Source organism: Paramisgurnus dabryanus, chromosome 4 (assembly GCF_030506205.2).
Source record: "Paramisgurnus dabryanus chromosome 4, PD_genome_1.1, whole genome shotgun sequence".
Taxonomy (NCBI): domain Eukaryota; kingdom Metazoa; phylum Chordata; class Actinopteri; order Cypriniformes; family Cobitidae; genus Paramisgurnus; species Paramisgurnus dabryanus.
The window spans coordinates 39,843,886-39,871,210 of NC_133340.1; the positions used below are offsets into that span (position 1 = coordinate 39,843,886).

At 38.0% G+C, this 27,325-nt stretch overlaps 1 protein-coding gene and 1 long non-coding RNA gene across 6 annotated transcripts in view; one reads left to right on the top strand and one right to left on the bottom strand.

Annotated features, from left to right (window-relative positions):
* The window catches only part of LOC135735893 (uncharacterized), a 226,346-nt gene that overhangs the window by 110,546 nt on the left and 88,475 nt on the right, over positions 1-27,325 (top strand). The window lies entirely within an intron of this gene.
* sorbs2a (sorbin and SH3 domain containing 2a) overlaps positions 1-27,325 on the bottom strand; it is a 63,178-nt gene that overhangs the window by 3,006 nt on the left and 32,847 nt on the right. The window contains exons 9-28 of one of the 2 annotated variants that reach the window (XM_065254547.2): positions 25,799-25,974; positions 25,155-25,221; positions 24,941-24,991; positions 23,895-24,099; positions 23,686-23,800; positions 19,197-19,280; positions 17,586-17,642; positions 15,940-15,986; positions 14,316-14,476; positions 12,212-13,867; positions 11,256-11,317; positions 10,932-10,978; positions 10,292-10,406; positions 9,980-10,108; positions 8,399-8,569; positions 7,237-8,049; positions 3,280-4,185; positions 584-691; positions 260-297; positions 65-171 (exon numbers count right to left, since the gene is read on the bottom strand). In XM_065254547.2, the coding sequence (XP_065110619.1) occupies positions 65-171; positions 260-297; positions 584-691; positions 3,280-4,185; positions 7,237-8,049; positions 8,399-8,569; positions 9,980-10,108; positions 10,292-10,406; positions 10,932-10,978; positions 11,256-11,317; positions 12,212-13,867; positions 14,316-14,476; positions 15,940-15,986; positions 17,586-17,642; positions 19,197-19,280; positions 23,686-23,800; positions 23,895-24,099; positions 24,941-24,991; positions 25,155-25,221; positions 25,799-25,974 (5,115 nt within the window). Of the gene's footprint in view, positions 1-64; positions 172-259; positions 298-583; positions 692-3,279; positions 4,186-7,236; positions 8,050-8,398; positions 8,570-9,979; positions 10,109-10,291; positions 10,407-10,931; positions 11,030-11,255; positions 11,318-12,211; positions 13,868-14,315; positions 14,477-15,939; positions 15,987-17,585; positions 17,643-19,196; positions 19,281-23,685; positions 23,801-23,894; positions 24,100-24,940; positions 24,992-25,154; positions 25,222-25,798; positions 25,975-27,325 lie in introns of both variants that reach the window. The other variant, XM_065254548.2, reaches the window with a different exon arrangement.

Sequence of the window (27,325 nt, forward strand, 5' to 3'; positions counted from 1 at the left end):
GTTAAAATCATGTCATGTTAAAAATATGTAGTTTTCATAGCTTGTAAATTTAAAGTATCCTTACCCACAAACCAGCCATCATCACATTTGTCTATGACATCAACAACGTCCCCTTCCTTTAGCTCCAGCTCATCCTCATTACGAGGTACGTAATTGTATACAACTTGAAACCTTGAGAAACGTTAAAAAAACATTTTTAAAACATTGTGCTGGAAAAATTAACAGATCGCAGATATACAATTAAAAATATGCAACTTACGGGTCACCACTTGCATGCGACGAATCCTGCATCATTTTCTATGAGGGTAAAGAAAGAGAAAAAAAAGAGAGAGAGAGAAGGAATCAGTATATAGTGTATGTAACACTTCCACGGGTCAGTAAATCACACCACATCCAGGCACAGGACGTCAATCTGTAAGTCTTTATCACCACAGAGCTTAGAGAAGACCCGGTATGTTATAGTTCACACAGAGAGGAAATCCACCAATGATGTGAACCCCAAAGAAATACAATATAAAGGATTAGAATGGACCCCAAGTCCCAGCCTGCACTGCTGCTAGTGTCACAGCACACTCCATCCTACCCTCCGCACTTTACTGGGTGATATACTGGGAGATAAACAGCGCCTCCTGGTGGAAATGGGGCTACGGGGTGGCTTACCATCAAGCACCCCTTCCTGCTTATAAACTGTCTGCAAGAATCAAATGCATGAAAACCATCAGCAGAGATCAGCAGCCTCATATAAATCCAATGCAGGATTATTCACATCCCCACTCATGTTAATCTCAATTACACATGCAGAATATTTTGGTCAATCAGTATTTTGTCCTGCTTTCATTAGATATTTAAAGCAAGGAATGTATGCATTTGACAGACGCTTTTATCCAAAGTGACTTACAATGCATTTAATATATACACCCTCGGATTGAGCCCATGACCTTTGTGTTGGTAACACAATGTTTTATCAATTGAGCTACAAGAACCCTACTGTTTAAAAATTAAATTCGTATGTTCATTTTACCATACCCCATCTTACTCACATTGATGTTTAAGCATAAATCTTTCTGGCTTAAACAAGATAAAAAAAGGAAATGATTTGCCAACATGGCAACACTACCTGTTAAATATTTAGGTTTACTTACTTAATTCTTTATTAATATTAATTAATATAATTTTAAAATAAACTGAAAATTAAACTATGGAATAACACAAATGTAAATCTGGAAAATATGTTATTAAAAATGAAAAATATATCAAAATATGTAATATTTAGTATCTTAATAGTAGCTACCCTTAGCATAGTCTGCAAAAAAATACTGTCTTGGCATTTTATCGAGCAGCTTAAAGGTGACATAGAATGATTGAAATGGGTATTTATCCTTGTTCTGTGATGTGACATGTAGACAAAATATTTTTAGTTTGGGTCTGTAATGCCTTAGAAGCTTCCTAAAAACCTCTCTCAGATAGCTCTATTAGGGTGGGGGATTTAAACCAAGTGGTTTTGCACCTATTTGGCTCCCCCTACTGGCTTAACTTGCAATCTCATTACCGATTGGCTGACTTTGCTGCCACTCAAAAAATGTAGCCAATTATTTTAAAGTGGAGGGGCAGTGAGATGCCTGTGATGTCATAAGCATCAGTTTTTTTTTTTGATTGGGCCGTTTTCTGGCTGACATTTCTAAAAGAGGAATTTCTATGAGACTGAGATGTTTAGCATGTCTAGCACTTTTTGTATGTTCGTGAATGCGGGTAGACTACCATTATTTAACAAAGACAAGGTAAAAATGTTTTTTCATTCTCTGACCCTTTAAGGTCGCATCCTAAGATGTTTGAACTTTATTGAAAAAGTTCCCATCTGTTCTGGGATCTTATTTTTTATTATTTAGTTCAAGATCAAAATATTTTGTGAAGTCAAATATTAATTTTCTTTATTAACTCATTACCTGCCAGCCTTTTTTTGAGAAGTTGCCCATCAGCATTTTTCTGTGATTTTCATAAAAGTTTCACAAAATGCCTTCCAGGAAACATTTCTTCTAAAAATATATAAACAAATATACACATATATAAAAGGAAAGAACAGACCTTCTGCTTTCAAACAAACAAAACGAAAAAAAAGTTTCATCCTATCTTTATGTTTTTCTCTGTTTATAAACTCTTAAATGGGTATTTTTCTTCAAAAATACAAAATTTTGAGGAAAAAGATGAAATCATTGAACTTTTGTGAAGGAATTTTGTTAGAGATCAGATTCAGAACGATTATCAAAACACACACAGAGTGTAAAATTTATAAATCATTTTTTGATTCAGTTTTTTTTTATAAATAGGGTAATCCATATTTATCCACCTAGTGGACAATCACGGTATTACAGTTTATCATAAAAACTCATCAGGAACAAGTTTTTTTCAGGCAAATGTTTTCTCTTAATTGAAAAGATAACTCGTCAATGGCGGGAAATGAGTTAAAGAAATAATATGTTGGCATACGAATATTTAAGTGTATCATGTTTACGAAAAATTAAGCATTTAAGCAAATATCTTTGTTTAATGGCTCATGATAGGTCATGATAAAAAAGATCATGATAAACATTTCAGTCAAGTATCCCTAAACATTGTGAATGGTAGCATACATGGTGCCCTTTATAAGTATTGGGACAGTAAAGACAAAATTCCTCTGTTTGCGGTTGTATGTCGTTATAAGCTAAACTATGAGGTCGTTATTTTAGGAAGACAGTCTTCAGTTATCTTGGTTTAAGGATGTTTAGAATTTTTCTGGAAATTAAGACACAAACACTGATTAAGAAAATATTTTTCCTAGTGTGATGTTTCACTTAACCGTCATGCCAAAGTTTTAAATTATTAGGGACTTGATATATACAGTCCATGATACACATGCAAACACGCTGTTTCTCTGTCACACCATAAAGCTAAGTCAAGGCAGAGGCTATATTAAAATAATGTAAATAAAATCTCGGCTAATATAGTGATGGAAGTACAGTTCAATTGTTCAAATGACTGTACTGTTGTGTGTACATCTCTGTCACTCCGTCACAACCCTATACATTCATCTAATGAATAAGGTCAACTGCATGCATATTTACACTCACACAATTCTGTATATATTTAGTCTGTAAGTAAATCATGGGGCCTGTTTCATCACACAAGACCAGACATATTGCAGCACCTTATACATCAGCTCACACACACATGCCCCCCACAGCAACCCTGCATTCTTGTTATAAAATATACACAAGAAAACCTTTCTTTCTTTCACTATTTTACCTTGATCTTAGGAGAACGAGGCTGTGAACGAGGAGAGAGGGGAGGAACAGAGGGAGACGATGGTGGGATGGATGGAGAGGTTTGAGGAGGGACAGAGGAAGGGGAAGAAGCAGAGCAGAGAGGAGCAGAAGAAGATGATGGAGTAAGATCTGAGGAAGACTGAGGTAAAGATGGAGGAGGAGGAGAAGGGGGAGGAGAGGGAGAGGAGGGTGGGGAGGCGGGGATGGTTGGTAGACGAGGCTTGCTGGAAGAATAAAGAGGAGGATGAGAAGGAATTGGAGATGAAGGAGGAGATGGAGGGATATGGGATGAGTGAGGAGAAGATGGACAGTTGGAAGCTGGGATTTGAGAGGAGAAATTTGTGGATGTGGGTAGAGGTGAGGAATGTTGAGGATGGATAGAAGAGTGAAGGAGGGGTGGAGAGGACAGAGGAGATGAAGATGAGGGGCATTGAGAAATAGGAGGTGAAGATGACAGAGGAGAACACACTGGTAAGGAAGATGGGAAAGATGGTGCCGATAGTGGAGATTCTTTCAATGCAGGAGGCGAAGGAGGAGAAGATGAAGGGATTGGAGTGAAAGGTGGAGGTGAAGGAGGGGGAGAGGAGACAGATAATGGAGGGAGAGGAGAGTTTGAAGGGGAAGACAAAGAGGAAGATGGAAGGACAGAGAAAGAAGAGGGTATCAAAGAAAGTGTGGGTGGAGGTGACACGCATGGAATGGGTTTAACAGCCGACAGAGGTGAGGGGTGAACAGTCGAGTTGGATGATTTAATATGAGGAGGAGAAAAGCTAGTGGAGTAAAGAGAAAGTGAGACATTTTGAGTGGTAAAGGGGGAGGAGGTGAAGGGGAGTGATGAAGTAATGAAGGAGGAGGTGCTGCACTGTGCAACAGATGAGGAGTCAGCCTGGCAAAAAAAAGGACAGAGCTGAATATGTGTTTCCACTATAAATATACATAAGCTATTCACAAATTTACAATTTTGAGCCTGGTAGTCTAAATTATTGTACATGCAAAAAAGATTTTTAAGGTTTATATATTTTGTTTCTTTCCCTTAAAAATGTAATATGTAGATATACATCAAACCAATGTATGCCAAAACCATTAATTGAAAGCAAAAAGCAAAAACATGTTCACATGTTTTTTTTCTCCGTCACAACCACATGCATAGACACGACTGCCTTCATGTCATGTATGCATCATGTTGACATGACAGTCCAAAATGCACCAAAATGTAGAATATGGCCCCTTGAATATAGCCAGTAAATTCACTGTCTGATAAAGATGGGTCAAAAAATGCTCCCTAGCTGTCAGTGGGGTAGTACCCTTTCATAAAGAGGTACATACTGGTACCAAAGAGTGCATATTGGTACCTCAAAAATATGTCAAAGATTCATTATTGGTACGCAATTGTACATATTAGGACACATTTAAAGGGTACTGTCCCTAGTGACTGTTTTTTAGTATTAGAAAAAGGTACAAAATTGTACCTTTTCTGTAGCTGGGGTAGTACCCTCAAAGGTAATTTTTTTTAGGGGAGCGCAAGTGTGAAAGTAAACATTTTCAGAAAAAATTAATTTTTAAAGATAATGTTTTAGACAGAGATAAAAATAGATATTTTTGCTATGGTCAATAACTCACAAGTGTGGTCTATCAATACCAGGTGGAATTTTGAACGAATGTAAAACGACTTCAGTATAATTTCACATTGAACATGAGTAGCGCATTGTTACTTTGGCCCCTTTCAGCTGGGACGAAAAGTAACACGCAGGTGGGTCAAAAGTAACAGAGAACAAGATAGATTTTTGTGTCACACTTGTTTCTAGTAAATATACATGACTGTGACTTTGTTTATATGTAACTGCAAACATATTTTGTTGTTTATCTTTGCAAAAAAAAAAAAATATTTAAAATTTTTTATAAAAAAAAAAACTCAACATTATCAACAATATGAAAATTAAATTAAATCAAATTAGCATAAATATAAATGCACAATGCAACAGTATAAGCAGTGGGAGAAAAGTATCAAGTGTTACTTTAATCCCAATAGGAACTCCTGACATTTAAACCTGATTTACTAAATAACCTGTAGATTAATCAGTTAACGAGAAACACAATGCGTTATAAGAAAAAAATTTAGCTTTCTGGACCTACACGCGCGAAACGCTGTCGAAAAAACGCAATATTTGTCAACTCTACCCCTGTCAAGGCTTGCGTGCTAAAGATGCTGTCATAGTTTGAAATGCAAATGTAGTTCTCCCCTATACAACGTATTAAAATGTTGTACCTTTTGGGGTACAATATTATACTCTAAGAACCTATTGTGTACCTTAAGGAACAATTTTGTTCCAGTTAACTGTACCTTTAAAGAGCATCAATGGTCTGATTCATGATTTAAAATTTCCTTTGGTTTGTGTGTATTAGTACATGTTACAAATATGCAAAAGGTACAAACCCCAAACTAAACGTTGACGCTATCATCTTATGCTGCGTTTACACCAGCCGCGGTAGAGGCGGCAAGCGCGGGTGATTTACATGTTAAGTCAATGCAAAGACGCAAATTGAGTGTTGCCGCGGGAAAAGCGCAAGTTGAAAAATCTGAACTTTGGTGGATTTCTGTGTCGCGTTAACCAATCAGGACCTTGCTGTAGTAGTGACGTGATTACAGGAAGCGAGCGGAGTGGCGGAGTCTCCGCGGAGTCGCAGAAGCCCCTACCATGACACGAATTTATGCTAAATTTCTGGAATGACTAGAATTTCAAGCGCGAATAAAGCAAGTGAACTCAAATGTTCAAGCGTCCAACTACGCGAGAACAGCGCGTTTTTGCCGCCCATACCGCGGCTGGTGTAAACGTAACATTAACTCTTTCACCACCAGCATTTTTCATGATTTTCACAAAAGTTTAATGCCTTCCAGAATATGCTCCTTTTTAAATATATAAACATACAATATATGAAATAAAAAACAGACCCTCTGCTTTCAAACTAAAAAATCCGTTTCATCCTACCTTCATGTGTTCTGTTTTTATCACCTCTCAAATATGTGTAGGTTTCATCAAAAACACCAAATTTTGAGCAAAAAGCTGAGATAATTCCATTTTTGTGAAGGACTTTTGATAGACTTGAGATGCAGAGCGATATTTAAAACATACACTGACATACAGCTGTTTGCCCTAGGGCAATACTTTATAACTTGCGGAAGAGCGCCATCTGGTGGATAATAGCGGTATTGCAGATTGACGAGATAACTCGCCAATGGCGGGGAAAGAGTTAAACGTAAATCTCTTTTCTTGGACTACAACAAACACACGTATTTTAGGCAACAGTTTACTTCCTGGGATTGGTGATGTAGACAAGACCGACATTATCATAATTCCTCCCGCTTCGGATTTACAGCCTGTAAGTTAACTCCTGTTAGCAACCGAATCTTTCAAACATGGTAAGGAGCGTCACGTATCCGGCTGACGTCAGAGGTATTCAGACCATTTACAACATACATATTAGCTGGCCAATCAGGGACACAGAGCTTTTCAAAACCATGCTTTTCAGGAAGAGAGTGAAATCTGGAGCTACAAAAATGTACGGTATGTGGAAAATAATGTGTTATTATTTATCACGCAAACACATTGTATTATACCAAATACACAAAATAACATTGTTTTTTAGCAATTAAATTGGTGCATTTTAAAGGTACACAATAGATCCTTAAAATACAATTACATACCCTAAAAGGTAGAACATTTAATTGTTAGTATACCTGTAAAAATGTGTACATTTTTGTACCTTTAGACCCCATTTTGGACTTTTTTCTGACAGTGTATGAAATGAAAATTTTGATAAAAAAAATTGGGTTTTAATTGTAGTAAGAGATTTGGAATGATGATTAGAGGGTGTTTACTCTAGTACACACAACTACTGTGTTATGCACTAATATAATACGTCACACGATATTCACTACCTCTTTTTTTGATACAGCATCCAAGCCTGATCTGTTGATTATTTCATCATCTTCTTCCTTTATGAACAACTCAGGAATTCCCTCCCATTTAATATCAGTTATAGGGCTGTGAAAGTTTGACTTGTTACCCGAAACAACTGAGAACTTCTCCTCAGTCTTTTTCTCGCAGATCTCATGACCTTTATCTGCTATATTTGCTTCTTGGTTTGTACTGATGGACTCAGACTTTGACCAATCCGGTAACACCTCTCGATAACCTATGCTCGCTGATTGGTTAGCCAGTCTGACTTCAAGTTCATTGTAAAGCTGACGTCTTAAAAACATGAGCTGGTCATATGGATCAGGTGTGGTTATAAGGCTTGATGGGTCATAGTTTTGCATCAAGCTTTTACCACCAGGCACTTTTTGTACTGGTCTGAACAGCTCCAGGTTATGGTCTGAGATCAGTTTCTGAGGTAAACCGAAATCTAGTGATTTCATTCTATGCCCATAGGGATGTTCATGGGAATATAGAGAAATATTTGAGGAGTCTATGATTGGTCTTTGTATGGGTATGGGGGAGGACTTTGAGGAGGGGTTTTGTGGTGATGGGGTGAATTTTCTCACAGGTGGAGTAGGAGGTTGGGGGCTTGTGCAGTGTAGGCTGACTGGTAAGGGAGGAGGGGTGGGTGGGACTGGACTGCCACAAGAAGACGATGGGTAAGTGGTGGAGACACCCAGTGTGAGGGATAGCCATTCGCTAGTGACTGCTCGGAGGTGGGTCCTAGTGGCATAATCGAACCACAGCAACTGGGGGGAGGAGTCTGTGTCATGCTTTAGCAGGGGGAAAGAAAGCATTTATGAGTTTATTAAGGCTTTTTCCTTTTCAGATAAATAGGACATATACAGAGCAGCTTTTGATTTTTGTGCCTGTATGAAATGCACAAACACACACTGAAAAAAATGATTTAAAAAGTAACCTACTTAACTTACCCTCATCAAACAACATGAGAAGTACAGAGATATACAATCGTTAAAGTAAAAATCGTAAATTAAACCTACAATAACACACAAACCTGCTTAAGAAGTACTGGGCACCTGAAAAGGGTGCACACCCAAAAAATATACATTATATTTGTCACATTTGTTTGTGGATGTGCATGCTGCTGTGCTGCTGTCTTACCTTCTGTGCCCTGTATGTGTGCGCGTCTCCTTGGTGACTGGGGCTCTTGGATGGGGAGCCCTTGATCACGTCGACGTAAGACACTGGAAAAATACCCTGCCTGTTTGAGCCAGGAATTTTCCCTTCATACCAATTTTGATCAACCTTCCTCAAGAGGATCACCCGTTCACCCTAAAAGATACGTGTGCATTTAGGGTAAGCAATGTTTTGGGAAGAGGAAAATGCTACTGCTCAAAGGTTGCGCTTTTTAATAACTCTGGAACCATAAATAGTGTTCCCATATCATTCCAATATTAAATTTCATGTTTTACCTAAGATTCCTTATACACATATGGGACAATTGATTCCATAGAGTATGAGTATACAGCTATAAATTAAATAGCATAATAAATGAAGAGTTTGGTTCCAAAACGCCATTTAAAAAAAATAAGTTACCGCCAAAATCAGTATTGTATCTGGTCACTATTAAAAAGCAAATTTTTAATTTTACGCAAAATCCAATATCCGCCGTGTTATTTTGTCATCTTTTCTCCCTTTTTTTCCAAAACGCGATAAACACCAGTCTTCCTTCTCTGCAGAATGCAATAAATCCGGTCAACAAATCACAGCGCACCATTACACACATTGTAAACAATAATGGCTGTGCTTTGAATACAAATGGAATCCTACTGTAGTTTTCCTCATCTACTTCATGATCAACAACCAAACAAAAACAAAATAATACTTTTGATGACATTGATAAACCTGTGGTGGTTTTCTGTGGCAGAGAAGAAACGTAAGCCATCAAAATCTAAAAATTTATGTGAGAGGCACTCGAGCGAAGGAAAATGCTGGCTGTTGCTTGTTCTCACACGACAGCATCAAGCTTCTGTCACGCTAACACATTCACCCCAGGGGATCTTATGAAAAACTTTACATTATTTTACTCAAAGTCAACGAAAATCAAGCAGGACCAAAACATTTTACAGCTGATCGCTGTCAAAAAAGTTCAGCGACGACATCCCAAGGATGACGGCAGCAATGACAGTGTTCTTAATATGACAAAGTAAGTGTTTTGATGTATGCCATTAATGTTTATTTTTTTATCTGTGTATACCACTAGTCAACTAAATGAATATAACATGGCAAAGATAATGCACATTTATATATTTATTTAATAGATTTATAGCATTTTGAAAAAAAATCAGTTTTTATAATAAATCTTTGAAAATGAAATTATGGATTTGAATTTTTAATGTTATTATAACCTAAAGATGCTATGTGAAAGCTTGTAACAGACAATAGTGGCTTTCATCTTGTCACTTTCTTGGTATAGAAAACACATTTTTACCAAAATTAGTCAAAATGGCTTTATTGCGTTTGTAACCAAACTCTTCAAATATACAGATAGCATAGCTCAGATTAAATTATTTTGGAAGAATGAGTTCATAATGAACATTTTAAACAATTTATGTATGAAACTATGCTCAGATTAGAACATCTATATATGCTTTTTGTTTCATCTAATTGCAGTCTATGAGAAAAAAATACACTGAAGAGATCTCATCTGACTATTTTTTATCCTCTGGGTAAATCACTTGCCTTTCTAAGAGAAAGCTCCACTGTAGTGTCAGCATTGAAGTTGTATCGAGCTATGGCCTCTCCCATTTCTCTAACCTGAGCAGGGGGAGGAGGTCTGACAGGCTGCCTCCTCTCTGGAGATGCAACCTTCTAAAGGAGAGAATGAAAAAATAGAATAAAGGTAATTAAATTGTTCACAACATTGTCAATATCTGGTGTATCTACTTTGGTTGCCATAGTAACAAAAATGTGAATATTGATGTCACTGCATAAAGAAATATAATAAACTAAATATTTATCACTGCAGTGATGAACATGCGGCAAATTTCTGACCTCTACATATGAGATGGGGAAAATCCCAATCCGTCCTTTGTGTTCCCCCTCGAACCAGTTACTGTCGATCTGTCTGATGATATTGACTGCATCTCCTTTCTTAAAAGAAAGTTCCCTGCGAATACACACATATATGTGCAAAAATATGTGAGCTTAAACATGCATTGTATAGGCCTTACAGAAAACACATTTAAACCAGTGACTTGTGAGTTTAGTTTGACTCCCATCACTACTTACAGATTTAACAGATCGAGATGCAATATATGAGGGTATGCTGTGTTTTACACAGTGCATTTAATGATTTGCAAATTTTAGCTGAGGATTCATAGGTGCTGACATTTCTTTAGTGGTTGTGGAGGCGTCTGCATTTAAGTATAAATATTCATGCAATGAATGACGGTTCTGCGACCAATTGCAAAAAATAACAGAAGGTTATAAAAACGCAGAAGAACCAAAAGCTAAATGCAAAAATTGCTTTTCATGGCAGCCATACAGTCTGGCATCAGCAAGCTTGCAAACATGTACGAAGCAAAAAAATGAAAAAGCTGATACAGCATACTCCACTAAAACCTTCAGTGAATTGAGAACATGTTGTGACGTCATTAACATGCACCAGACAGACTCTTGGATCTATACTTACTTGGCAGACTGGGCTTTAAAATCATAAATAGCCCTGGCAGACTGTTTCTGATGGAGAAGAGAAGATAATATAAGATAGGTCATCTGCTTAGAAATAACCTACGAGACAAGTAGAAATATCATCAGCCTAAACATTACCATGAAGACAAATATTGTGAAACTGTAACCAAGAAGAATGTGGTATTGAAGATTACAAGCAGAAAAAATAGCATAAGCTTAAAATTACTATACAACAAGTATTCAGCTTTAAGATTTTAGTCTTTAATTAATTCTAATAAAATGAAAACTAGTATATATTGTATAAAAGATGATCAAGTCTTACTACCTCTCTTTCCGGTGTGAGTTTTCTGCTTTGTGGTGTAAGACGGCCCGTGTCAGACCCCTGATCTGTGGGATCACAATGAAAAGGTCAATAGAACAAAAAACAGCAATCGTGTTCAACACGACATGGACGCCAGTGTGACCAAAAGGAATATTAGACAATTTAAATAAAAATGCACATTTATTTCACATTTTGGGTCAAACAAAAAGTACGAGATGATAATCAGGAAGATACATCAGCATAAAAACCGCATGCATTTGAAAAAAGCCCCCTAAATATTACAGCCATCACAGAATAGTGAATAAAACAATGATTAAAAAATATAAATATAGAAAAATAAAATGAAAAGTGGCAAAACAAATAAAAAAATGAACATAATAACAAGCAAAGGTGTAAAAAGGGTAAATTAAGCATAATAAAAACATCATGCATACTGAAGCACGTAAGAGATCTTAATCATACAACCGCTGACATTTCTTTTCCACTTTAATCATTTTACATTTTTGTAAAGCACAAACACTCTAGTAAGTATGGTAACAAACATTTCTCAAATGTACACAAAAATGAACCTATTCTGGGTTGTTTCAACCTATGACTTGATCAAATATGGACATTTATGGGTTCATTTTAACCGAGGTTGTGTTTGTCGATATTTCACCAAACTGTGAATTTTTTTTTGGACAGACACCAGGTCAAAGGTTTGAGAATACCCTATAGAACATTTATAATTTTTTAAGTCACAGCATCCATATTTAAAATCAATACAACAGCTCTCTTGCTTGTATGATTTTACATACATTATACTAAGATGATATGTCTAGCTAATATGCTATAATATATAATACAGCATGGTGCCTTATTAGTGGAAAAGAAGCGAAAGTGTTTGCATGTGTCTATTTGGGAACAACTGACGTAATGACATAATGATACTGAAGAAAAACAAGCTTATGAGACAGCACCTGAGTAGCAGTGCGCATTAGCATTAGCATTAGAGTGCTGGTTGTTGTTGGAGGCGTCTGCATGGTGGTGTTGCTGTTGATAGGAGGCACATTGGTGGGCTCCATGGTAAGGCTGGTGGATGTGGGAGGAGGAGGGGGAGCCGGACCCTCTCTGAACCCGCAATGAAGAGCTACGCTTGGGGACGTCTGGTAGCAATTCCTCTAGTAGCCGGCGCAGTATGCTATCATCTGGCAACCTTGCTGCCCCTTGCCCCTTTTCTGCCCTTATGTGATCATAAATGTCCTGCAATGCAGCATCTAAAGCCTCATAAATGGCGGCTTTGGATTTTGACCCCCCACCTCTGCAGTGTCGCCGATGGGTGGGTGGGGAGCCTCGTTTTCGGCGGAAAGGCACGGGGCTGACCAGGAAGGCAAGTTTGGAAAGGCCTGACTCACCTTGCGACTGCTGGCCTGGTGGAGGTGTAACAGGGCGGGAGTCTTGCCGAGCCCTTTCTTGTTGGCGTTCATGCTTTAACATGGTAGTAAATCGTGTATACGAGGCTGGACAGCGACCCTTACAGGAGCTGATGAGGTGGCGATGTTGGTAACCTTGACTCTGACCCAAGCTCTGGTGCACGTGATGGTGTCGGTGGAAACGGTGTCCGTGGTGATGATGCCCATGATGAGCATAGAAGCTCTCAGATGAGGTGAGCGAGCAATGATCGAGGTCGCTCTCACTGCACAACGATGATCCTTCTATTTGGATGTCGCTTATTTCGGAAGCACACGCATCCTGCTCGCTGTCCGAGTAATCTTGATGTCGTTGGTTCTTTTCATGAACTGGCACCAGGTTATTGCTGTCTGGTCCTGTTCGTGGCTGTCCCTCTGGGGGACTCCGTGCCTTATCTGGACTGTCGTCCTCTTCCAAAAGTGATTCAACGGAAAAACGTCGCTTGGGACAACTGCTGGCCCTTGAGGACCCTGGAGTTGTGGTGCCTGAAGGGACAGTGTCATCACCAAGGTCTGGCATGGACTTTGATTTCTGGATGAGCTGCTCATACTCCGATATCCGGTTGGGTACCATTTGTCGTGGCACCTCCTGACCTAAAGATGCCCAGCCATGGAGGCTGTGCCTTTGCTGCTGCTGTTGCCGTTCCAACTCAAGGATTCGTGCACGTACAGAACGAATCACGTCTGAGGGTAAGAGCTGCTCACGGTCAATGTGGTGCATCGTTTTGTAAAGCTGAAGGAAACCAGGGGCATCGTGGGGCATCTTACGTCTGTGATGTCGGCGACCCCTGGGGGATGAGGTCAGACTTTTTACTTGAGGCGGTTGCATGACATCTTCATCAAGCAATGAACCTGTGCTCTCAGTGCGAATGGAAGTCACAGAATTCAACGTTCTCCCATCATTACTAGCGCCATGTCCATCAGACAGCAAATCATCACAGCTGCGTGATTTCAGCCGTGGTGACGTAGGGGTCGCGGCAGATTCTTCGTCAGCACTGCTCCAAGTCTCAGCAGTTTCGTGTCCGCTTGTTTGCCAGCCGTTCTTGAAGCAGATGGAGCGTTTGGAGCCACGCCAGGTTGGCGTGGAGAGAGAGAGGGAATCTGTGGAGAGACGCTCCATACCTGGAGAGCTCATACAGGAAGAGAGCGAATCTGTAGTGTCTCCAGCTGTGAATCAAAACAACATCCAGCGCAGCATGATAAAGAGCAGACAGGAGAGCTGGTTAGTGAGCTCAGCTGACAGTATATGAGACAGTGAGAGACAGAAGAAAATGGGTTACAGTTAGTAAGAAAAGTCTGTTTACAACATAAGGCAGAGAGGAAAACGTGAAGCTTCACATTTTATGTTATTTACTAAAAATAAATATAATACACCAGCTGTCTATAACCACCTTAATGGCCAGCTTATTATAGAAACTCATTTTAATTTCTGGTATGATCAACAGAACCTAGACTTTTATATAAAAATCACTTTACCACAAATTGGCAACAAGACTAATTTAGTGCTTCTAAAAAACCTCTTCAAGATGCCATAAGTTCTTTAATGCATAGCTGGAAAATCATATAACATTAGTAAATTAGTCAATCAGTGCTATCACTTTACATGTCTACTTACCTTTGGCTTTAGATGGTGATGAGGGGGATGAGCGTATGGTGGGCTTCTTTAGTGACTGTGCTTTGTGGGAGTCCACTGGACGGGCATTCTGCTCACTTTTGGTGTTGGCTTGAGTGACAGATGGCTCGGACTTTCGTCTTTTCCTGTAGTCGCTTGCAGAACTAAAAAATCCCGGATAAAAAAGTTAAGATAAATATAAAAACCCCAGTTTTCTGATGGCACAATATCGCAATATTTAGTTAAATACTTCAATATTTACTCAAAAAATATTTCTAAATTTACAAAGAATTAAAAAACAATATTAAACTGAAATAATTAATTCTAGAGCACATTACATTGGTTTAAAATGTAAAAATAAATGCAATAATAGCATACTTTTGTAATATTACTATTTTTATGTTTAAAGGAAAACACCACCATTTTTCGACATTTTACTATGTTCTTACCTCAACTTAGACAAATTAATACATACATTTTTTTTCAATGCATGCACTTAATCTTTGTACAGCGTGTTGTGAATATGTTAGCACTTAGCTTAGCCCTATTCATTCCTTAGGATCCAAACAAGGATGAATTTAGAAGCCACCAGACACCTCCATGTTTTCCCTATTTAAAAACTGTTACATGAGTAGTTACATGAGTAAGTATGGTGGCACAAAATAAAACGTGGCGATGTTTTAAGCAGATAAAAAATAAGAACTATATTGTATGATGGAAGAGCAGTATGCAGCACTTCCGCCATACAATACAGATCTCATTTTTTATCCGCTTAAAAAAATTGTCACGCTTTATTTTGTGCCATTATACTTACTTGTGTAACTACTCATGTAACAGTTTCTAAATAGGGAAAACATGGAAGTGTTTGGTGGCTTTAAAATTCATCCCTGTTTGGATCCTAAGGAATGAATGGGGCTATGCTAAATGCTAACACGATGCGCTGTAAAACAATTAAGTGCACACATTGAAAAAAGAGGTATGCATTAATTTGTCTAAGTTGAGGTAAGAACATAGTAAAATATAAAAAAACGGTGGTGTTTTCCTTTAAATACAAACAATAAATGTGACACTGTCTGTGAAATCAACGCGAAAGTCTTATAATCTAATCATTTAATTTGGAGCATCAAAGTTTGATTTCAATCACTGATTTCACATTGAATTCAATCTTAGACATGGCCTTAGTCAATAAAGATATCAAGGTCACATTTTCACAGAATGTTCTTTACATTACATGATTTGATTTGTTTTTATATTACAGTAAATTACAAAAAAATACTTTAGCTGGGTTTTCACAGGCTGGGTATCAAAAAAGAAAATAAGTAAATCGTTTATGACCTATTGACCATAATAATGTAATGACTCCATCACCTCGATACACACAGCAAATAAACAGGAGGTATAAAGATCCTTTCATACAAATGCAAAGCAAAGAATGTGAATAACTAAAAAAACATACACAAGCACACATATCAATAAAGAGTTGCATGTCTCTTAAACACACAAGGATATTACATTACACTGAGGATGCTCAGCTTCTGTCCTCTAGTTGATAACCACTAAGCATCGCTCTACAAAAATAAAATAGTCTTAGAGAAAAACAAGGGTAAGACCCAAAAGAGGAACTTACCTTGAAGGCCTCTCAGGCCGTTCAGAAGGTGAAAGATAAAGTGATGACTGGAAGAGAGCAAAAAACAAAAGGGATGAGTGAGATCCATGGAAACAAAGAAGCATAACATTACTCTCTCATCCTGCGCCACGCTCAAAACCTTCCCCCCGCATGCGCAAAGACAGCCGTGACTGACAAGGGTTCCATGTCTCTTTATACCACCTTAAGAGACCAGGAAAATGAACTGGGACCTCCTGCTAGAATGAAAGAGTTAATAAGACCCTCGAAACAGACCAACAAAAGCCAGCAAACAAAACCGTACAGAGGCTGCACAAAGCCACGCCTCCTTTCCTTTGACACAGCCGGGGTAAATTACAACAAATCTGAACACAATACAGCAGTCCGACCGGTTAATTCTGGCTCATCCATGTGCGACTTTGATCCAATGCAAGGAGGGAGGGGCAATGCTAACAACAGCATCTTTAGCACAGTAATCAGGTCAGTTAGAAAGCTTTACAATGAAAATCTGTCACTGGAAAGTGCATTTATGCATTGCTTCTGATTCCAAAATCATTTTTAAACAATGTTAAATCCTTCTCAAATGCACAAAAAACAATCCACTCATTCAGATATTAAAGAGATACTCCACTTTAAAGGGGACAGATAATGAAAAACCATTTTTACCTTGTCTTTGTTGAATAATGGTAGTCTACCCAAATTCACAAACACACAAAAAGTGCTAAACATGCTTAATATCTCAGTCAGAAATTCCTCTTTTAGAAATGTCAGCCAGAAAACGGCCCAATCTGAAAAACTGATGCTTATGACATCACAGGCATCTAACTGCCCCTCCACTTTAAAATAATTGGCTACATTTTTTGAGTGGCATCAAAGTCTGCCAATAAGTAATGAGATTGCAAGTTAAGCCAGTAGGGGGAGCCAAATAGGTGCAATTTTTTAAAGTATTTTTATTATTTAGTATTATTTAAAATATAAATAATACTAAAGATGAATTTGACATAGTATTTTTATTTCTTTGTAAAAAAAAACTCTTTTCAATACATGCCGTAATAATATCATTGTGGTAAGTTCTTTTGGCCCACAATAACAGTGTAGTGAAAGTCTGATATTGTGACTTTTAACACAGGGTGTTGAATGCTTTATTCTGATTGGTTGAGAAATGTTGCACGAGTATGCATTGTTTTTGCACACCTGACCTGTTAAATGTTTAAAAGTTTAAATCCCCCCTAATAAATATACCGTAGTCACAAAATTACCTTGTTAAGGAATGCAGGGTATCGCTTATGCATAATTTGTTTTCAAAGTAACTTTTCTGCGAGCGCGCTCTCTCTTTTTTATCTCTCAGTCACCCTAACTCACACGCACAGAAAGAAGAAGTGAGAACGTGTGCAAAGAAAAATTAGCATAACCTAAAAAAGGCACAAGAAACAACGATATGTCCAAAAGGGGTACCTGGGGACAAGATGCAAGATGGTTTTGGTAAGGATCATTTTTGAGTTTTCAATTCATACTACTAAGTATAATTGTGGGTAGAAATAAGAAAAAAAATGTTGGGACTAGAAGAGAGACAAAAAGACAAGACTAAAGATGACAAGGTAGAATAGCAAACTGTATGGAAAGGGGTGGATGGACAGGAGGTCATTTACCTGTGCCACAGCATGTGTGGTGTAGTCAGGATTATAATCCAACCTCTTTTTAGGAGGCTAAAAGCCCCCCACCAGAGTGAACGAACAGCGGAGAGGAGGACAGGGGTGAAGATGAGGTGGACAGGTGCAGAAGCAGGTGCATCATGGGAAAAAGACACATGTGGAAAAGGGGACAAAGTTAGAGCATGGAGAAACTGAGAGATCACACAAAACACACACACACACACTGTGAAAGCACAAGCGTGAAAATTAGGGAACTGTGTCTTTTTCACACAATGCCAGTTGTGCGTACAAGTTATAAACACAATTTAATTTATAATTTGTATTTAATACAAATTATAAACACTGATCTGGCAACTATACAGTAAGAGCCTTTTATTGTGCTTGTTTAGACATGGTGAACAACCAGTAAACAAGTCAGCATTGTAAAAAAAAATTTGTATAATCAACTTGAACTTAAAATCAAATTCAAATTAGATTTTTAATCTTGACTACTGATGAGTTGCTGTAACTTATGAAGTTAAAACAAGTTAAGCCAATTCAAATTTATTTTATAAGTTAAAGCAACTCATCAATTTCACATCAAAAAATCTGGCTTGTAAATCCAAGTTAATTATACTTCAAAATTTAAATGCAAACTTTTTTACAGTGGGGTTTAAGCTGGAGAAACTGTGCATAACACTAAAAAAAGTATACAGTGAGCCTGACGTACTTGGACACCTTATATTAGTCACATATAAAATGAATATGTTTCCTTGCAAAAATAAAATGTCATACCTTGTTATTTGCATATCAAAACCAACTTCACTTTTAAAGTCAAATTTTCATTTACTTATTTGGAAAGAAATGGTTTACATAAAACGTAAAAAAGTAATTTTATTACAATAAATGCCACTTCATGTTGTATGACGTTTGATTCAAAGCAAGGATATTCATGTATATTCAGATGTGGTTACGGGGTCTAAATCTGTTATGGGCCACTGTTTTATCTGTTTATTATTACCAAGATATATTTTATTATATATTAATAAATGTCTGCACAGTTCTGGTGCTATAAGCTATAAGAGCAGGCTGAGAGGTCAAACTATCATCTGATTATAAGGCACTAAAATACCTTTATGGATTTAGTAAAGGACCTCTAGTATCTCTAACATCACCCTACAGTTCCGATAACAAAGTTAGGATATTAGACTAGTTGTTAGACATCAGACATATTTGTATCTGACGTATCACCTGCGAGGTGTTTCAAGCTTTGTTATTGTGCAAGTTGAGGCCCTGATATGCTTCAAGCGAAATGAATGGGTGCAATGTAATTTTAGACAAAATCTCCCCACAAGGTTGTTTTTTATTTAGTTTAGGTTGTTTGCAACAACCTGTCAATAAAACCTTTAAACCTTTAAAAACTTTGCTGTAAGTAGTATACCAGGGCCTTGAAGGTAAATCAGTGCAAGGATCGGTGCTTTTATGCGACCTATGCACACACATATTTTCATATTTTGATATCAATATCAAAATATCACACACAAAGACACTTCACCACAGCATGTGTGTACAGGACAAGGAGATTACAGCCTACAGCATGCCAGCCTGTTGCACCCTAACTCAACTTACCGGCCGTCCAAACTCCAGTTCGGAAAAGAATTTAAACCAAGGCTCGTTCTCTAAATCTATGTCATCTGGGTTTAAATCAAACCCCTGGAGTAAGAAGCAACATGGAAGAGAGGTACATAGAGAAAAAGTAAATAGGACGGAAAAAAATGGAAAGATGGGAATCAGGAGTAGTAAGACAACAAGCAAGATGTAAAGAAGAGGGGGAGGAGCTTGTTGTGGGTATGGAAGTACAGAATGCGTAATACGGTCTTTACGTCAATATAATGTCAAATTATAAAAAATATCAATAACAATAATTCTTGCAAGTTGTGCCTTTCACCAATGACCACAAGAGGGCGACAGGTTGCCTTTTGCATCTCTGATTCTCTCACTTTCTGCCTTCAGCTACAATATGTTTGTGTGCTGGGTAATCTGCCCACTCCTTTTGCCACCCGGGGCATCAAACACTGCCACATCCACTGTGCTTCTGCTGACGGCATGCTATGATTCAGCCCTTGACATTTATATTCCGTTTTTTTCTTAGACCCAACACAGCTTTGTCTGACGCACTTTTAGCATTTTACATCCGCATTACAAAACAGCATCAAAACAGCTTTCAAAAACCACTAAATCAAGCCATTACTTTTCACATAGTTTTTGGGTTTAAAAAAAGCGTTACCGTAATTTATTGTGGAAAGTTACACAAGACGGAAAACGCTGCAGGAGGGGAATGAGTAAAATTGAAAAAATGATAATGAACTTATAAAATGTAAATACATTATTTTAAAATAAAAACAATCTAAATAAAACACTTAATAAAAAAATAACAACAACACTACAAGAAAACTGAGAACTTAACAATTAAAGAAAATTATTAAAAGATTAAGCTGGCAATAATATCACTATGTAAATGAATACTGATAAAATAATGTTTCAGGGGGTACAATTAAAATCTCAGGGGGTACAATTAAACAATTTAGGTCAAAGGGTTTTAGCTGACAAAAAAGTTTTGACCTGTCCCCCTGACCCACCTGGGATTTCCGCCTATGATCGTTTGTTAAAGGGACATTCCACTTTTTCGAAAATATACAAATTTTCCAGCTCCCAAGAGTTAAACATTTGAGTTTGACCATTTTGGAATCCATTCAGCTGATTTCCGGGTCTGGCGGTACCACTTTTAGCATAGCTAGCATAATTCATTGAATCTGATTAGAGTAGACCATTAGCATTGCGCTCAAAAATGATCATAGAGTTAAAGTGAAAGTACCAAGGCAGTGTTTCCCATACGTTGATTTACTCGTGGCGCACTGCCACGGAATCAGTGCTGGCCGCCACAAATAGATTTTTCATGATCCCCATTTACATTTATATTTTACTGTTTTAAAACGTCTTAATTCATTGTTGCAAGCACCCAGCGCGCCCCTCCCTTTCTATGTTGCATGCAGCGCGCGCCTCTCTCTCTCACACATAACAGTGAAAAGGTGACGGTGTTTCAATGTCCGTTGACTCCGTTCCTCCGTATACTTTCTTTTTTGTGTAAATGTCAACAGTCACAGATTTTACTGACAGAGAAGACGGCGATGACTTGACGAAAGGTTAGCATTAGTGTTTCCCACACACACACCTGTTCTCTCCCTCTCTATGATGCGGTATGCCTGCGCACATGTTTTGTAGTAGCTTTGTGTAACAGTTACTGTGTATTCTCTCATATTTCTGAATTTGCACCCAATTGTCTGTGCTATACGCGACAATAAAACTCGCATTTAAATAAAAAAGGGCTCATAACAAGACATTGATGAGAAGAGCAACAGCAGTAAGACTTCAATGTAAATATATGGTGATTTATAGACCAGCTGTAAACATACACGTACATTTCGTAATTTCCTTTTATTTTGCGGGTTTTTTCAAATATAAAAGCGCTTACTTGCATTCTAGGAGAAAAAACAAGTCAGTGGCAAGTCAGTTCCTGAATAACACGACACAAACTTTAAAAAGTCAAATTCACTTCTCAGAGGCACAGAACTGTTCCTGAAACGGAACTTAAAGGTGACATAGAAAGATTGAACGGGGTATTTATTTTTGTTCTGTGATGTGACATGTAGACAATTTTTTTGGGGGGGGTCTGTAATGCCTTAGAAGCTTCCTAAAAACCTCTCTCAGATAGCTCTATTAGGGTGGGGGATTTTAAACAAGTGGTTTTGCACCTATTTGGCTCCCCCAACTGGCTTAACTTGCAATCTCATTACTGATTGGCTGACTTTGCTGCCACTCAAAAAATGTAGCCAGTTATTTTAAAGTGGAGGGGCAGTTAGATGCCTGTGATGTCATAAGCATCAGTTTATCAGATTGGGCCGTTTTCTGGCTGACATTTCTAAAAGAGGAATTTCTATGAGACTGAGATGTTTAGCATGTCTAAGACTTTTTTTATGTTTGTCAATGCAGGTAGACTACCATTATTCAACAAGACAAGGTAAAAATGGTTTTTCATTTTCTGTCCCCTTTAAACACAGTGTTTCGAGTTTTTCTCGTCTGTGTCATGTTGATATCAAGAAGCAACGTGTACATGACGAGTAGAGAGGTGACCTGCTGCGCAATCGTGTTACCCCTCCCACTTCTGAATGTTTTACTGAGACTTCTAATCCCGTTGGAATTGACCATCAATATTACAGACGTCCTGTGGTAAAATTACAACCGTAAAACTAATCCCGTCCGAATAGGGCCATAGTCTGCTCATTTTATGTCTGACAATAGAACTGATAATATGTAAATAATAGCAATCAGTTGTGTTAAAATGCAATATAACGTGACAGATCAAAGAGTAGAAGTGAAACATATTTCAGGTGCCAACACTCGATCAAACGCAAACACGTGATGACGTCACATATATGCTAATTAGCGTGTGACGTCATCACCGCCACAAGTCTCTCAAAATCCTGTGGGAAACACTGCAAGGGGACTATTTTCAGGTAGTGCGTATCATGCGCCTGCTGCAGCCATGTTACGGCAGCAAAGTCCTTGATTATTACGCCAGAATGAGCTCCTAGTATAGTACACGATGTAACTACAGAAGAGTCAAGTTTTAAAAGGGAAAAATTTCAACCCTTTGGTTATTTTTGAGTGTGATGCTAATGGTCTAATCGGAATCAATGGATTATGCTAAGCTATGCTAAAAGTGGTACTGCCAGACCTGGAGGTCGGCTAAATGGATTCCAAAACAGTAAAAATCTAATGTCAAACTATTGGGGAGCTGGAAAATAAGCATATTTTCAAAAAAGTGGAGTGTCCCTTTAAATTATTGAACACACATGTACTAAACAGTGTACATGATTAATATTCAACATGTAGTGACAGTTCAGCACTCAGGCCTTCTTTATTGATGAGCTCTGCCTACGAATGATCAATCAAACGAAAGAAAAGAAAGCTTTCTTCAAAAGCACATTGCTTACGATCAGCAAGTTCCCGGCAAAGCTAATGTTCCATTATTTGGTCAAATGATCCATGACAATGGAAGGGAAAAACCCAGCCTTAACAGTTGTTGAATCAGCAGGCCAGAAAATTTGAGTTTGACAATGTAATAAACATTGAATCAGGCCTAAAACATAAATCTAAACTGACATTCTACTGTAGCATAAATAATGAAATTTAACTGAGTGGGAATGTAACATTTCAACCTATACACTCTCAGAAAAAAGGTAAAGCTGTCACTATAGGGCGGTGTAAACCTTTGCACCTAAAGAGTGCACATTAGTACCTTAAAGGTAGATACAGAATTGGTAGCTCTAAGGTATACTACATATCTGTAAGTGGTACACATTAGGTCCTTTTCAATGGGTGTCGTCCAAGTGACTTACAAGATTTGTACTTTTTTCTGACAGTGTATGATTGTGTCTAATTCAGGAAGTCCACTAGCCAAGAAATCTAGACGCACCCTAGCGGCCGCAAAATATATTTGCTGCCAGGGTTTAGTCTAGGCACTAACAATACACTTAACAGCTCCAAAAACCAAAATTTGGTCAGGCCAATCACATCGTGTTTAGCGTCTGTGGGGCGGGCTTAACATGATGACGACAGAGCTGCAACGGTTCCTACTTGAAAACAAAGAATGGCTGCTGCGGCTGGCGAACAGCTTTCTTTTGAAGCGGCTTTGGCCGCGACTCTGGAGGACTTAGACTTATGTTTTTCTTTGAGAGAAGAGCAAATAACCCTACTGAAGTCCTTTTTAAGCAAGAAAGATGTGTTTGGAGTTTTGCCGACTGGTTACGGTAACTACGTCACCTTCTTCGTTGCTCTGATTGGTCATAGCGCTATCTATTGCGTGCAGAGGCATTTTGAGAGACAACCTTATATCCCGCCCCTTGCATTGAGCCGTTTGTGTGAAGAGTTGCCAGACCTTACATCTTGATGTAGGTCTGGCTAACCAGGCTAGAAGTCCACATTTTATTAGGCTGTTTTTCCAGTTTAAATAAATAAAAATCTCATTAAAATGATTTGCCTTATCAAGATCACTTACAGGTCTCTCCTGCTCAAGAATGGATGATTTTCCAGGCTCATACTCAAAGATGCTCCGTGGTTCCGCCCTGTATTTACGCGTGTCCACTTTGCGATCCATTGGACCCCATTCATTTCTGCAGATGAGGACATACAAAGTCCAGAGTGACATCAGGACTTGTGGTCAGATGTATGGGATCATGACATGTACAGTAATTCAGGATGTCTTACGGGTCATGTGAGAACTCTCTGTCCCTGTCCATGTCTCGTGAGCGGAGCTGGAGGAGAGAGGGCATCGGAGGAGGCGGCGGGGGCACCGGTGACTGTGAGAGCTCCCGATGGGTGGCATCATCTGGTGGGTTTGAGGCATTTCTGGAGAGAGGCCGGTAGGTGTGTGTTCGAGGTGGCGGGTGAGCATGGACAGCAGGGTAGTTGTCTAAAAAAGACAATATCATACCAGTATGACAGGTCAGTAAGCAATGTGTATCTCTAATTAGGACACCGCAAAAAAATAAATAAAGTAATTAATTTTAATTCAACAATATTACAAAGCTGTTGAAATAATGGATTAGGATTAGTCAGTGTAAGTCGTTAGGCTGTATTGTGTATGCTTTATCTAAATAACATTTAAACAAAAGTTTTTTGTTTTGTTTTGGATTTCTACTTATTTTTTGTTTAAATGTAGCTTAAATAAATTGTTTGCAACCACTTACCTTAAAAAATTGAGTAAATTGAATGAATCATTTTTTTTCAGTGTAGCTGTATGTTACAAATTATTTTAACTTTTCATATCTATTTATTAATTGTAATAGTGTAACTAGGAATCGAATGCTGAAACATTGACTTAGAGCTCTTACTCTTACATCAATATTTCGTGTCAATGTATTGATTTAAGTGGTAAAAGTAATAAGGCAAATAATGTACAGTAAGTTGGTCATTATCAGAAAATTAACTCCTTAGGGTAATGTGACCCACCCATGCATCAGTATCTACTTTGGGAAAATGATTATTGACTGTATATTAACACTTGTTTAATTTACATTATATGTGACCCTCAGTCAATATTAAAGATATAAAGGTTATATTTTCACACAATATTTGATAAAAAAAACAGTAAAACAAAATAAAATGCATTCAGTTAGGTTTTCACAGGCAGGGTCACATATTATTAAAATTGTGTGAAAAAATACACATTGTAGACTGTAACAGTGTTTTAAGAAGGTATTGACTTTTAACATCAAATCTTGAGGTTGCCATTTTTTTAGACTTCAACTCACCGTTGTTTATGACAGCATATGTGGCATTATATGTGTCTGCATAGTCATCATCTGATAGAAAAACAAGATAACACAGCATTAAACTAAACATTTTACTGTACAACATTTATATATAATGTACATGAGTGTATGTTTGTGTTGGTAAATCAAAATGAATGCGCAGGCTGTCAGGCATGTTGTGTCACCCCTCCCACTCTGTCACATCTATACACACCTGCTTTATGAACCATGTGGATCTGTTTGAACATGGTCTTGTACCAGTCCTTGGGTCTGTCCACAGTCTAAATAGAAGCACAAACACACATGCACAAGCAAAATAAGTTGCATTAGTCATCAGCTGACGACAATCAAAGTCACAATCATAGAGAGAGAGAGAGAAAGAGAGAGTGTCATAGTAACCTGCTTGGAAAGAGCCAGGAATGCTCTTCTCAGCTCACACACAAACAAACACACACACAACGACAGACAGTCTGAATCGCTCACAGCTCAAAAGCATTCCTTAACCACAATGAGAGGATCAAATGTCAAAACAACCCCAACACAAATCAAGTACACTTCCCTCAAAACAGATAACTAATGGCTCAACTCCTTCATCTCGATTAAAAGAAATGACCAGCGGCACTGACTGGTTTTGTTAGTTTATGTTAGTTTATACAGTGTCTTACAAAAAATATTATGTAGCTTGTACTGTCATTATTTTACCAGGTGCCTAATTAGTAGGAATTTGTACAGTCTCATCCATATGGTTTTATACAATGTGCTTTCACCCCAATGACATCATACGAATCTAAACAGTAAAACCGATATAAAAGATATCATGTGCATATAGGAAAAATGTGTATAGCGGATATCACTCACTGTGCGGATAGCAATGGGAATGCCTGACTCATCCACTGGTCCAATGCCTTCGTAATGGGGAGCCTTTATGATTGACACCTTCTTCTCTTCCTCTGAGAAACGGGCAATGGGCACAGAGCTACTGACCACTGTCTGACCAGAGACTACAGTCTCTCTCCTCATTGTCTCTGAACCCTCTGAGAGAAAGAAAGAGATGTTACTTTGATTTACACACTACACAAAAAACACTAAAATCTTGGTATAGATAGTGAGAGGGGTGTTCGGAAAATATTATATTTTTAATTAAATAAGGACAGACAGTGACGAATTGACTTCACAGCCACAATATGCAAGTTTTCGGTGATATCAAGGCATATTTTTTACAGTGTAAACATTTGTCAGCATGTTTTTTTTAATTAATAAAACAGTACACTGTGAAAAAACGATTTGCTGCCTTACATTTTTTGTTCAATCAACAATTTACATCAAGTCATTTCAACTTACTATTATTTATCTTGACTTAATTTTATCTTGACTAAATTTTTTCAACTATATTTTATAAGTTGTAGCAACTCATCTCTAGTCAAGATAAATAATAGCAAGTTGACATGACTTATAAATATGAAAAATTTAAGGCAGCAAAGATTTTTTATAGTGTAGTATGAAATTGCTTTCCTAATGCAAGCACATGCATACAAATGTCAGCGCGTCGCCAATCCTTAAATCTATTCTGTTCAAGTATCGATTGCTCTGGTGGGATTTAATGGATGTAAATGCATCATATCCTGAGGACTGCACTGCAATGCAAGCTGCCAGGATCCTAACAAGAAATGTACATTACAAATCCATTAAATCAAAGCGCTGGAACTGGGACTCAGTCAATACACAGACACAAAACATGTTAGCGCTCATGTTCATAAACCATTATAATCACATCACGTGCATACAGTTGTCTGCAAGTTGGCGTAATAAGTGGGGTCCCATTCACTTTCACTGTACACTGTCAGAAAAAAGGTACAAAGTTGTTCCTTTTTCTGTCGCTGGGGTGGTACCCTAAAAGGTACCTTTTTGAACCTTTATGGGTATACAACACATTCAAATGTTGTACCTTATGGGGTACAATATTATACCCCAAGGACCAATTGTGTACCTTAAGGAGCAATTTTGTACCAGTTCAATTTTAGGGGTACAAAACAGTTAAAGGAACACGCCCACATTTTGGGAATTTAGCTTATTCATCATATCCCCCAGAGTTAGATAAGTCCATACATACCTTTCTCATCTCCGTGCATTCTGTAACTCTGTCTAACGCAGCCCCTGCTAGCTTAGCTTAGCACAAAGACTGGAAGTGAATGGCTCCAGCTAGCATACTGCTCCCAATAAGTGACAAAATAACGCCAACATTTTCCTATTTACGTGTTGTGACTTGTATAGTCACAGCGTGTACAAATAACCATGTGATATGAGACACAGCCATCTTTTAACCGTATACATACAGGGAACTACATTCTCAGAAGGCGAAGCACTGCTACTTGGGCGGAGCGATTT